Consider the following 13,906-nt stretch of genomic DNA (forward strand, 5'->3'; position numbering starts at 1 on the left):
ATAAATGTGCAATGAGATGCTTTTTTTAATAGGTGTTAGACTTTATTGAAAAAGAGTATTTTTAATATAACCATCAAAATTAAGTTTTTAATAGGGGGCATAACAACACAGTGTGAATGGCTAGAGGGAGACAGGAGCTCCAGTTGACAAGCAGTTGAGAAGCAGGAGCTAAAACATGGCATTCTATTTGAAATGTGCATCCTGACCTTACATCTCTACAGAGCAATGAAAGGCACATAATGGCCTCCAGCAGATGGCAAGGAAAAGGACCAGAAAGAATGGAGAACAGAGCTTGCTCTTTGTACTGTCTGTACTGTCTGTCAGATTTTATTTCTCTTTGCTCAGAGAATTAGGTACTTCTGGAACAAGCAAGGTCTCCTGTTGTGACAGATAAGGCCTTTGTGGAGACTGTACCAGACCAGATTAATGAAAAAAGCCAGAGCTTTCACAAGACCCATTGCAGTGGTGTCATCTTCAGCTACACTTTGCTGGATGCAGGTAGACATAAGCAGGTAGTAAATAGGACAAACCTACACAGGACAAAAGCATCTGTAACAAGCTTGTGGCCAGGAGCATGTCTTGAGGAGAGTTTGTGGTGTGAGGAGCCCCACTGACAAAGAAACTTGTGCCTGTGACTAAGAATTAGGCCAAAGGTATGAGAGTTTAAAGAAGCCCAATTAGCATCAAAGAACTGAATTTTGTCCTTGCTTTTCTGCTCTGTTTGCCAATATCTGTATTTTCCTACATTCTTCCACGTGTGAGCTCATTCTGATTAACTGGCTGCAGCATGTGGAATAGCTCTGGAGTTTGCACATCCCACCACACTAACTGGTAAGTATTGTTCCCAGGAGGTGCTGCTCCTTTGGCCCAATTCTAGACCCTGGGTTCCTGTTCTCCCAGTCCTATCTGGCAGAGCAGCTCACTTCTGGGGCCTGCAGTGGCATGGGCAAAAAGCCCCCAAGCCAACCATCATAAAGGTGTTCAGGAAATCTCTCTGGTTTTGCAGGTACTAAGGAGAGGCCTCTTGGGTATGTAATTTACACCAGAAACAAAACTTTGTACAGGAGGCTTTTTGAACCAAAAGCTAATGAAATCAGTACCTACCATATAATAGACATACTGTAGGAAGTTTTAATTTCACCACCTAAAAAGCACCTACAGAAATTCACATTGCATAAACAGACCTGCAATTTGAATCAGAAAATCAGCATATCTTGATACAAAATATAAAAAGTGAATTATAAAAATAATGTTACTTGCCCTCTGCTGGCGTCCATTGCATTTTTCTCTGTTTCACAGAACTCTTCCCTTGATTTCAGAAAAAACTTTTTTTCATATCAGCCATGTCAGCTTTGATCTTGGTATGCTAAAGGGAACCAGAACTGCATATGAGCAGCAAACTGTCAGTATGGAATTGACAATTGTTTATAAAACTGCTTTTGCAACAAAGCTATTATACATGCCAAGAAGCTGTGTTTTTAAAAGATCTAAATAAGTCTGTAGAACATTTCTGAGTTCTGAAGCAAGCCTTTCTGATGGGAAACATGTTGAGACATAATTATGCTTTCTTCTGAAAGGTGGTTTTAAGAACCAGTAACACCCTATCCTGAAGTATGCACATTTTGCTATCATTTTGATTTGTGAATTAATATTTAAAATGCAGTACCAGCAGTAAAGGGATTTTTACTCTTCTAGTACTAAAGAATGCTTTCATAAGTGCATCAAGATAGTCCATAATTTTTTTTTACTTTAAATCAACCTCAGTTACATTTGGTGGTATACACTCTTTCCTCTGTAAAATTTTAGTTCATACCTGCTTCAGAGCTTCTCCAGAAAGACCAAATGACTCCCACCAAAACCTAGAAAAGGAGGCAAATATCACAAATATCATTCTTTGTACTTTTTCAGGCCTGTGTGGAGAGTACTACAGAGAGAAGGCTCTGGCTCTTTTTAAGCACTGGGTTACTCAGCTAGTTTAGCTAATAGAGTAATGAAAGGCACTGGAAGGTGTGGGGATTTTTATAACTGGGATTTGCCACAGTTCCACAGGGACTGCTTTGGTGATGGACTATCTGTGGGGAAGGGTTCCTAGCACCATATAGATTAAATAAATTTTTTTGATGGCTACAGTAATTTTTTCTGGAGGGGGTGAAGGCAGAGGTTTCAGATCTGTCATATTTCTATTGATATTGTTTTAAATGGGAGCCAGAGCAACGCTGGATCATCTGAGAGCTGCTATAAACTTCCTTTGTAAAAACCAGTCCTGAATTCTTTACCTATGCCAAAGTCTCATTCAGCTCTTTCTTGAAATGATGATTTGCCTGATTTGTTTCAGAAATGTTAGCTATAGTGTACAACATTCAAAGTTTCTTCTAAAAATCTAAAAAAAAATCAGGTAATATGTTGTCAGCTAGATCAAAACGGCAAATGAAGTTTCAGAGACGGGAACAAGGAGACTGGTATGTTCACAGATGAGATGGCTGATGTTCTCACCAAAAGGCATGATCTGCTAAAGGAAACCATCTTTCTTACACTTTGGCAGTGTGACTGATTTTATACTTTTGCATGAGACTGTGCAGGTACAGAGAGCCAGGGATGAGTTAAAAGAAATTGGTCAGAGATGACCTCTAACAATATGACATACTTCTGCTGCCATGTAATTATATTAGTTCCTCACTGAGATTCATACTCAAATGCAATTGGACTTTGCAATAAAAAAATGTGAAAGAGTGAGTACCAGGCCATTTCTTAGATTGGCACCAGCATGGGACAAGAAGGGATGTTTTTATAATTCTGGGAGATTCAAGATTACTTACAAAAGTATTGAGAAATACACATGGCAAGGAACAAACAACACCATTAGAGTTACCTCTGCACTCCAAGGCAGCAAGTAGACCAAAGTCACCTGGTCTTCTTTTAAGAAATGGTACCTTTTTTATTCATCACTTAATTCTTTCAGCCAGTGCATATACATTTCAGCATTATTACATGCTGAAATTCATTATTCTTGTGTGATTCTTGCCTTGCTTGGGCTGCAGGATGATTGGTTGCCCAAGGAGGTAGGAGGAAATGCACAGTCACAGATGTGGGGAGGTCATGCTTTGTAATAGAGAACCCATTTTTAAAGTATTTTTTTACATAACAGATATAATCCAGCCTTTTTTTACTAATACTCCCAAGGACGTATTAGCAATGCATCCTCAATATGTCAGAATTCATGGGAACAGGCTCCTTGGTGATAGGAAACAGCTGGTGGAATGTGGCCCTCAGCCCCTGGGTGACTTTCCTGGTGATTTATGTCAAGAAATCCTCTACTTGCAGTACAAAGGGAAGGAACATTTCCTGTAAGGGTGAACTAGGTGAACCAGCAGATATTCCGAAATTGCAACCTCTGTGCTGTTCAGTGGTAGCATAAAGAAATGTAATGTCAAAAATATTCCTGTTTCACTGAAGAGACAGGTTTTTGTGTCTATGAAGGCTGACAAGAGGGGTGATTATTGTGACGTTTGTCCTAGCTAACCTAGCTGCTTTGTTGAAACTTGTAGGAATGTAGTATCTCACATCCTTACTGTTTTTTCAGCTTTTGAATGAAAAGAAAATTATTGGTTGATATTATCAATAGATTCAAATATTGTTGGGAGACTCCCAGGTAGGCACACAAATGTACATGCTCAGGGACAGTAGAAACTCAACACCTCAGGAAACCCAGCCAAAAATGACTTCCAGTAGAAATTGCATGAGAGCTGCACAAACTGCATGGGAGTTTAGCTAAAATCTAATTAGCAACAGGACCTTACCTGTGCTGATCTTGAAGTCTGGTTCTTCAGGGTAGGGAAACTACTGAAGTACAGCTGTGAGGGAACTTAGCATTACAGCATTATTCAGCTTTATTGTATGAAGCCGGCCAAATTACTCCAGCTTATTGACTATAAATGGACTCATTTTGCCATGCCATGCCACTAATAACCACTGGCTTTTCCTTGCTACCAAGCTATTGCTCTCAGTGAGAAATGATTTCTTCTGCTTTTTTCTCTAGAACTTGTACATACAGTTAGTAGCTCTTGCCTCTGTATGGGATGGGTTATTAGTCCCTGCTGCCAAACTTTGCACCAAGAGCTGGCAGCTGTCTCCTGACTCAGGTGGTGGTGGTGGCTTCCAGCTCTTGATGCAGACAGGCCTTGGTGTGTGCTGCTCAAAATGTCCTGTGGGGCTGGGATTTGGATAGGTATGTGTTCAGTGTCTCCTGGGGCAGAAGGCTACATCCTCCTATTTTGGGACATGCTGTTCTTAAGGAGTTTTGCATGTGCCCTGCTCTTGTTTTGTTAATGGCTTTTACTCTGCTCCATTTTTTTAATTTTTTTTTTTTTTTTTTTTTTTGCTTGGAACTGTACAATGTAACTGATTTTAGTCCATGTACCTATCAACTGTGCCAGGAGTATCTGGCTGAACCATAAACTAGAAAAATATATGTATGGATATGTTAGGGGCCTGCAAAAGAAATGCTGAAGATCAGTAAAGCTGATCTTTGCCCTTGTAATCCAAAACAAAGGATCCTTTTTTTTTTTAACCTAAAGACTTTTTGAAGTCATGTTAGATGTTGGCTCTTCTAAAATGTTCACTGCAGCTGTAAGGAGAGGTTGCAGTATCTCCTCACCACTGGATCAGCTGGGCTTAATTACTTACCTGAGGTCTGTCTGTGAATGTCTTTTGGAAATCTGGTAATGCAAAACATGAATCATTGATGGTTGTATTTTATACTACAAGTCTGCAGAATTCATTCCTTTCTTTGAATTAATTTTTGTGTATAAGCATGAAGCAAGCAAATTCAATGGCTCATGGACTTACTCTGTTAAGTCTCATGCCAGTTCAAAGAATTCAAAACTATTTAATGGATATGTGTTTGCAATGGACAGCACATATGGTCCTACTGCTGTCTCCCTCCTGGTGCTATTTTTTGCGGTTTTGTAAAGTTCAGTTTGCAAGACTTCCTTAATTTGATTTCTTTAATATATATTATAGCCTGTTTAATATAGGTAGAAGATGACTGATCTATTGCTTCTCAGCTGCATGGACATTGCCTGTGGCTCCGTGGCTGGAGCTGTGTCAGGCAATAGGCAGCCAGGTTTGAAGAGGCAGCTCCTCAGGAGGAGCGCACCTGCATTGCCAGTGTGCTGTAAGGCTCAGCTGCATCTCCTGAGTGGAATAAAGAAATCTGAAGGAAACTGTGTGCAGAAATTTCCTCAGATCTGTTCCCAGACATCTACCAACTTTTGGGAGAATGTTGCAATTACCAGAAAACACAGAAAACCTGGTGTTAAGAAAAATCTTGGCCTGGGGTATCCCATAGAGTTGCTTCAAGGAATCAACATGTGTTTGTTTTCTACTTTTTAATACAAAATTACATATGGCACAACTGTTCTCATAAATAATGACTTTGCTTCTGTTATTGTGGAAATAACAGAATTCCATTAAGATCAAATCAGCTGATTACTTGCTTGGATACTCAGTGGGATTTCTCTCTGCTACCCTTTTTTCTTTTGAAGATCTCTGTCTGTGAAAATGTTATTTGACTTCTCCTTGAGTGATACTTCTCAAACACACTATGGAAATACTTTCCAGTAAAGCTATTAAGTTTGAAGTGAAGCATGGTGCAATAGTTATAATTCTTTAAACTGTAATTTCTTCACATTTCTCTACACTCTGAATGGTGAAAGACAGTGACATAGGCACTACTAGTAGTTTGACTGTGTTGTTTGGAAGCATACTGCTGTGAGCTGCCAATATGTGATAAGAAATACAGTGGGACAAATTTCCACTTAAAAAAAATAAATTTGGCACTGAAAGGTTATGGGTGATACATAAACTTTGTAAAAATCAAGGTAGAGCAATTTTTCTCAAGATGCCCCTTAAGAGCTGATCTGTACTGTTCTGATCTAAATGTTGCAACCCTGGATTTGTGTTGGGTTGTTTTTTTGTTTTTTGTTTTTTGGTTTTTTTTAAAGCTTAAATCTAGAAGTGTTCCATGGTGGAGAATCTTACGTTGAACATGGAACATTATAGCTACCTGCAGTTCTTCAGAATTAATGAAATTGAGAAGGAAAAGAAACAAGTCTAATTATGTTAGTCTGTGGTAACATTATTGCATAACTTAGTGGACATAATACAGCCAGTAAACAACATTAAAAAGAATAAACATGATGGGAAAGACCACTCTGGACCACTTGTCTATCAGGTTAACATCAGTCAGGTCAGGGATTTTGACTTTGATCTGGGATGCCCTCCTGTGTAAGTGTCCTTTTTTATGGAGCCTGTGCCTGTCCAGAGCACTCCTGCTGTAGAGGTCTCTGCTGGAAGTGGCTCTTCTGTGCTGCAGGTTGGCGCTGTCGTACGTGTGCGTGGTGGCTCGGGGCTCATGGAAGATGGTGCAAATGTTATTTCGTAGCTCAAGAGGTTCCAGAAGCATGTTTCCATGGGCATCAACCTGTGTCAAGGGAGGAATGGGGATTAGACAAGCTCCTCAGCCAGCCCAAGGTGTTTCCCAGATGGACCTTGTGGCTCTAGTGTCAGGGTGCTCCTGGGGCTGCAGTGTCAGTCCCGTCTGGTACAGCATTCACAAAGGTGAAAAGACACTGAATACGCTTTCCTGACTGGTGTGAAATTAGCTATTCAACATCTAAGCACCTTCCATCCTGACTCGGCTCCTTGGTCTTGTAATTCAGTTAATTGTCTCATTCTCTGTGAAATAAGACTTTTGTAACTTTATCTTTTACTTGGACCATGGTCTTTTTGAAATACTGATCTTCAAAATCTGGTGACGGGCACCTGAAGCTTTCACACACTCAAGATGAAAAGAAAATGTTGCTATCTCTGCCCATTTTAAACAGTTTTTGACTGGTTTTGTGCTGCAGGTTAGTTTCTAAAAATTTTTTGACAATGGGTTCATCATATGAAGAGCATGTAGATACACGATACACATGTATTTTATCAGTTATTATAAAATACTCGTGATGAGAATTGATTTTGGGCAATTACTCTGTTACAGGGATGAAACCATAGCACATTAACTTGTTCATGTGCAGATGAATAATCCATTTCATTCAATGAAAACTTACATTCCGTTGCATTTTTATGTGTTAGTGTCAGAAGCAACTGTTTCAAATATGTTTGTCCCTTTATTTGTGCTATTAATCAAAGCACTGTTTTAAATACCTGAGCAAAGGACTGGAAACTGCAACCAATATGTACATGTCTGGCACAACCAATTATATATATATAAATATTAAATATTTTTGTATCATTGTATGAGTGTTATTAACCATGAATTGCTGCATTGCTGTGAAATGTTCTCCTTTTCACAAATCTTTCATTTTCTACACATCTGTAGTAAAAACTCTTTTGAAATTTTTTTGTGGTATTTCCAGGTTAACTTCTGATTTCTCCACAAAGACTTAATAGATGTTTCAAATTCACAGATATTTAAACATCCATCATGGCTCATATGAGAGAAATATACATCATAACACTGGCCTCTTAAATGAAACTTCAAGGTCTTCACCTTGAGGCTTGAATATTACTGTTGTTTTTAGTAAATTGTGGTGTTGGACCTATCCCAAATTTATAACAAACTCGATCATGTCTGTGGATGCCTTTATATCAGTGAATAAGGTATTAATTATAGAAAATATCTAGTCTTGCGAGGCACCATTGAAATGCAGTGCTTTGTGTACACTCTGAGCTTTACGTTTTTAGTAAGACATAGCAGACCTAGAAAATTATATAATAATTACAGCAGATTTGAAGTATGTGCAAGAAGAAATTCCAAACAAAACACACAGGGAAACCTAGTTTTTGTGAGTTGCTGCAAAGGAAAGATGGGACCAAAGAAAGTTTCAGTTCCACCTGGCAATGTGGAAGATGTTCTTTCCCATCACAAGAAGAAATCTTTACATCATTACTGACAGCATATTTGCACTGTGCCAGACTAAGCACTTACTAACTGAAAGAAAAGCAGTGAAGGGAGTATTTGTACAAAAGCCACACAAGAGAACTGTGGGGTAAAAAAGCCTTCTAAGTGAAGCAATAAGGCATCACAGGTAGAAAATGCACTATTCTGGTTTAGAAATTGATTGACCACAAATGTGCTGAAATGAGAATTCAGTGGTAACACCCCAGTTCCTACCACTGTTTTGGTGGGAAAAGCTCACATATTCTGGGTTAGAAAGGTCAGCATGTCACAAATCAGCATGGTGTTTCAAATGTTTGCTTGAGATATGGGCTGTATATTCATACTTAGGTCAGTTCTTTAAATTTAAGAAGAAGGAAAATTTAAGCTAGGGTCTTCTACTCTTCAGAGGACTGCCCTAACTATGGGACTATTCATTTACTCTGAAGATCTGACATTTTTTCTGTGTAATCAGATACTATCACTGGCAATCCTTGAACCTTAACCTGTCCCCATTTTTTATTAATAAATAGTGATATTCCATAAGCTGTTAGTGTGAGTCCTTCCCAGGTGCTGGCTGTTGCTGGCAGTGGGTAACATGAATAAAGAGGAAGACCCACTAAGGGGTCATAAACTGGGAAGACCTGATGAGGGGTCTCTCTCAGGCTGTCCCTGTCAGTGACATCTCAGTCTGACAAACGAACAAGGAGATATAAATAGTCTTTATGCTTTATTCATAGAAACAGAAAGATTGTTTACTACAAATTAATAGTTTTTGTATATTAAAAATAAAAATGGCATAAATTGTGAAGGTGGAGAGACTTTATATCCATCTTCTTCAGTCTTTAGAGTATGGAACAGCCACATATGAAACAGCAGTTCTGTTTCATTTTTCATCTGGTCTTCTCTATACTGTTCATATTGTTTGCTGAGTGTTGCTCAAGCATCTAAAGCTTGTGTTATCTGGTGGAGGAATTTGAACTCTTTTAGTCTTTGGAGCTGTATGTCAGATGAGAATGATCAATATCTTCACCTGGCACAAAGAGATGAAGCACTGTTACATATCTTCTAATAGTTACAAGTGCCTGTATGGATAAGTGGTGTGGGTCAAGAATAAAAGGGAAAAAATGTCCCATACTTACAACTGTACTTCTTTTATGCTCAAAAAACTACTTTCCCCTGCTCTGGTGCAGGCATCATAATACCAGTGAAAAATCTCAAAAAATGATGGAGAGGGGCTGGGAGCTGTTTCACAGGAGGTAACAGAACCTTGCTGTGTCCCCCACTGTTCTGGTCATGTGCACTCTTCCTGCCAAAGACAGAAATACAACTGTTGGAAATTAGCATTTCTATGCTGAGTAATGTTCACAATGTCTCACCTCAGTATGTGGAACACAAAATTCACCAATATCCATTCACGTGTGTGTGTTTATGTATATGTGTGCCTATATACGTATTTACAATCACAAACCTGCACTGTACAGGCAGAAAGCAGTCTGTTCACTCAAAGGACTCTCAGTCTCAGAATGGGATTCCTGTCTGAAGTGTGAGCATTTAGAAATCCTGGTTCAAAACATGTATGACTTCCTTTTTCTATCAGAAAAATGATGGTGTATGCAATGGTGGTGCTTTAAAAACTTTCCATCCCATTCTGAGTACCAATCCCAGTGTAATCTTTGCTGCATAATATTTAGACAAAAGCTTTTAGTTATGAGTTGTGGCATTTTGTTAGTTAAATGAACTCTCCAAATACGTAGGAGAAGAACTTACCTGCACTCTAATCCTTTACTCAGTTCAGTGCACTGGGGCACATGTAGCCAAGGCTGACCTCTGAAGACGTCTTGATTTCATCTTCATCATGAATCCTTGCTGTGAGGCTTCTCACCTAGGCTGGGTTATCTCAGGAGCTGTTGAGGTAGCTGGTCAGAATTTGTGGGTTATGTTGTTTTTTCCCCTTCCTTATTTTCCATAGAAATGGATAGACAGCGCCTGTGCACGACAATCCACACTGGAGTGGCTGTGCTCTGGCTGTGCTCTGGCTGTGCTGTGCTCTGTGGAAGACAGTACTTTGTGGGGTCTTGGAGGCTGCTGATTGCCTGAACTGAATTTGTGCCCTCACTGTAATAAAGTATCTCCTACACAGTGGGAGAAGGCAAAGAACTTTTAATGGGCTGATGAGTTCACTGAGACTGAGGATATGATGGCTTTGTTAATGAGGCATAGCTGTAGTGGTGGGACACCAAACACACAGCTCTAGAATTAATAAGATATCACAGAGTTTCTGAAATGCACTTCCTGATGTGTATGTGACACTGTAGCCTTCTATCAAGATGAAATCTTACTTCTTAGAGGTTTATGTGTTGGTCTCATTCTTCAGACTGAACAGAGGGCATGAATACAGTTTTGTTCAAATGTTTTCACCTCAGGCCACAGCAGTAAAGAAGTTTATAGGACAGCCTGGGCAAAATCTCATTAATAACTGGATGTAATATATTGTAAGGAAAGCACAGAAAGGAAGAAAATTTTTGGCTTGTTAGGATATGTATTTTCCTCTGCATCAGACTGGGCCAAATACACCTGAGGCTTCAAAGGGTTTGTTTCTGAAAAGCTGGGGAAAAGTGAAATAGGTTTATGATATTTGCAAGTGCTCAGTGACATTTTGCAAAATTAAACTCATCCTCATTAAAAAAAATGTCCATAGTATTACTTTCTGTAAGTTTTCTGGCCTGTTTTTTAAAGAGGGGGTAATTGTGGTATGCCTGAATTTAGCTGAGGGAAAAATCCTGACATCTGTGAAAGCTGTTCTAACCTAGCAGCAGCATCCTTGTGTTCCTCAATGGTCAGTGCTACAGGCTTCATTCAGGGCTCACTGAAGCAACCAAGCTTGTCTATGCTTTTTATTTTTGGTGAAGTTTCTGTATGTAAAGAGGAACTTTAAACATTTCTTCTATACCACCTTCTAAAGCAAAAAAAGATACAGCTGAAGTGATAAATATTTAACTTCCTTGTACCCCTTGTACTTCTTCTGCAAGAAATATGAAGAAGAAAGAAATACATGTCCTAAATATTCATTTGCATTTTCTTACTCTGTTTCCAGTTGAAGATGGAACAGACCATATTTTGCTGTGAACTCCTTAAAATACAATTTTTCTCTATGCAATCTTAAATGCTTTTTTCTAATTTTGCATTGCTTTTGCACATGTGTTCCACCTGTATTTATCTCTATCATCATATAAATGAACATTTTTACAGTAAAAGTGATGTTTGACAAGATAGCTTGAACATTTTACCTGGACTCTATTTGTTTCCAGTCTGCTCTTCTCTCCTGTAGCATGTCCTGCTCTGCCTGCTGTCTTTTTTTGACGTTGAGGTCCTTTCCCAAAGAATATGTAGTTTACAAAGGCATATTCCAGCAAGGCCAGGAACACAAACACAAAGCATCCCATCAGGTAAATATCTATTGCCTTGACATAGGGAATCTTTGGCAAGGTCTCCCTGAGGTGGGTGCTGATGGTGGTCATGGTCAGCACAGTTGTGATTCCTTGCAAAGGGAAGAAATAGACATTGACTAATGAGACAAGGAAGGAGATTTGAGCACAAAAGACATAATGGCAGCATTGCACTTCTCATGCAGATGGGTTAATTATGTGATCAGCTTCTTAGCAGCCAAAGGAATGTGTTTTGCAGAACTGGAAAGGAACATGTCCTTGCTGGAACTGGAAAAAGTCTGCTGATAGCACCTTCCTTGGCTTTTCATGAAATGGAGGATGAATGAAATAACCTTTAATAGCCCAGGCTATGTTGGAACTTCTTGCCTTAATTTTTGCAATAACTGTGCTAGGGAATGTGGTGTTAGCTGACCTGGATAGCAAAAGTTGATTGCTGCTCTTTCTATGTGAGAAAATGCTTCTTACTTCATTTACAGCAGTAGCTCTGTTTGACCCTATAGGTGACTTGCATTGCTGTGGGGATCTGCAGTAAGTATCTAGCATTTGATTTAAATTGGAGGATTGAAAGGAGAAAGGGAAGCCTTTTGATAAAGTGATGGTTTTTGGTGAAGAGAAGATTAATACATATGCTTGTACCAAAACAACTTCTCCTGTTAACTAGATGCTTGCAAGTAAAGCATTTCCATCTCATTGTGTTATCCACCACTGAATGATTTTTTTTCTCATATGTGTTTTTTCTTTCAGCTGGCTGAAACTACTTTTTAGTCTGCTTTAATCACAGATCATTAGTGCATGTAGATAATAGCTCTAGGCACAGGTGTAACAAGTTTAATTTTCAGGGAGATGGGACAAAATGTTTTTTTGGCAATAGAGCTGAAAAACATATATGCCTTAAAGCACAGATAGTGCAGAAGATTGTTATGGAAAGATTCATTGTTATGGAAAATTGTAGGAAGGAAGGTGGTAGGGGAAAGAACCAACTACAGTAAACCAGATTTATTTGGTGTAAGCTGGTCTGTCTCCACTGATGTCAGCAGGATCTTGTGTATTCCTACCAGTCACAGATCTGGCCTGAGAGAACACTTTTGAACATCCACAGGGATTGTTCATGCAGCACAGTGTAGATACCCTTAGACACCTGAATTAGACTTCCACGCTCCAGTTTGGAAGCAAGATGCTTTTGGCCTGATCCAAAGACCATTATGACAACAGGAAGTCTGTCAGAATCCCAGCCTAAGTGTGGAGCAAGAGCTTCAGATGTAGGCAAGGTCACACCTGCCTGCCTTCCTGACAAGCCTGTGCTGCTTGTGTAAGATCACAATTAATGATGCTACAACCAGCAGAATGGATTTGGTGCCACTGTTTTAAAAGGCAGCAAGTGCCCACATCATTCAGTCGTTTTGAGAAGAAGTTACCTAGAGCAACTCTGGCTGCAGAGGCATCGTAATTGATCCAAAAAGACACCCATGACAGAATTGTGATCAGTGTGGAAGGCATGTAGGTTTGCAAAATGAAGTATCCAATATTTCTTTTAAGCCGGAAGCTAAGTGATAGCCGAGGATATGCTCCTGGAAGAAAGAAGTCATATAATGACTAATGCCTCACAAAAGGTAGGCACTGATATTTCTGGGTTGGAGGAAGAGGGGACAACTTTTTTTAACTTGTCAGTGCTTACCTGTTGTAAATTCCACTCTCTTTGATACCATCTTGTAATCTACAATAGAAAATTGTGGGAGCTCGATGTTATTAACTCCTGTCACTGCTGACTCTCCTCCATTCCAGTAAAATTCAATATCATCAGTAGTGTATCCATCTGAAACAGGCACAATTTGATTATTTACTTTTCTTTTTGGTTTATTACTTTGCTTAAATAGTTGCAGTTCAAGTGGAAGGAGCTGCTGTTAAACAGGAATTCAGCCTTCTGTTTTGTGACATTCCTGTTACACAGAAGCCTTCTCTGTGCCCTGAGGAAGATTCTAGATGTAGAAGAGGAGAAGACAAAAAACAAGGACAGAATTAATCCTTAAAGTTTGTTTTTTAGCTAGCTCTAATACTACTACTTTTCAGTCAGGCTTGATCTGCTCAGTTTGCCAACGGACAGACACATAATCAGCAAAACTTTTAAAAGCTCTTTGGAGGAGCTCTGACAGTAAAAACAGGTTCAGTCCCCAGATTTTAATTTGGTTTCCTATGCAGGATGTGACAAAATACACAGCTAAGAGCCAATGGAGACAAAGATGATTCTAGAAGAATTAAGGTGCCTGTAGTGTCACCTGACAATGTCTGTCAGAGCTGTAGGTAACCCTTTGATATTCATGAAGCATTTTATATTTTAATTAGACCATGCCATCTTTGATCTTCTGTTATCACAGAACTATTTCTTTTTTACTCCAAAACTAGCACCTTTCTTCTGTTTCCTTTTAACAGTGATGTTGATTATTTATAATGTAATTAAAAATTAATTTGCTATTATATCACTGGAAATGTTAACATTATTGTTACCATTTTCAGGAAT

At 39.1% G+C, this 13,906-nt stretch overlaps 1 protein-coding gene across 6 annotated transcripts in view; it reads right to left on the reverse strand.

The window, feature by feature from the left end:
• Nucleotides 1–311: 311 nt before the first annotated feature.
• The window catches only part of GABRB1 (gamma-aminobutyric acid type A receptor subunit beta1), a 108,636-nt gene continuing 95,041 nt past the window's right edge, over nucleotides 312–13,906 (reverse strand). The window contains exons 6-11 of one of the 6 annotated variants that reach the window (XR_011680014.1): nucleotides 13,067–13,204; nucleotides 12,807–12,959; nucleotides 11,233–11,483; nucleotides 9,713–9,849; nucleotides 9,085–9,251; nucleotides 8,656–8,975 (exon numbers count right to left, since the gene is read on the reverse strand). Coding sequence is in view for 1 of the 6 variants with exons in the window: in XM_071432448.1 (XP_071288549.1) it covers nucleotides 6,149–6,481; nucleotides 11,233–11,483; nucleotides 12,807–12,959; nucleotides 13,067–13,204 (875 nt within the window). In the remaining 5 variants the exon portion in view is untranslated. Of the gene's footprint in view, nucleotides 6,482–8,655; nucleotides 8,976–9,084; nucleotides 9,994–11,232; nucleotides 11,484–12,806; nucleotides 12,960–13,066; nucleotides 13,205–13,906 lie in introns of those variants that run through there. The other 5 variants (XR_011680011.1, XR_011680013.1, XR_011680012.1 and 2 more) reach the window with 5 other exon arrangements.

This window comes from Agelaius tricolor, unplaced genomic scaffold, assembly GCF_023055355.1.
Source record: "Agelaius tricolor isolate 1412-34295 unplaced genomic scaffold, bAgeTri1.0.p SCAF_8, whole genome shotgun sequence".
In the NCBI taxonomy this organism is placed as follows: Eukaryota; Metazoa; Chordata; class Aves; order Passeriformes; family Icteridae; genus Agelaius; species Agelaius tricolor.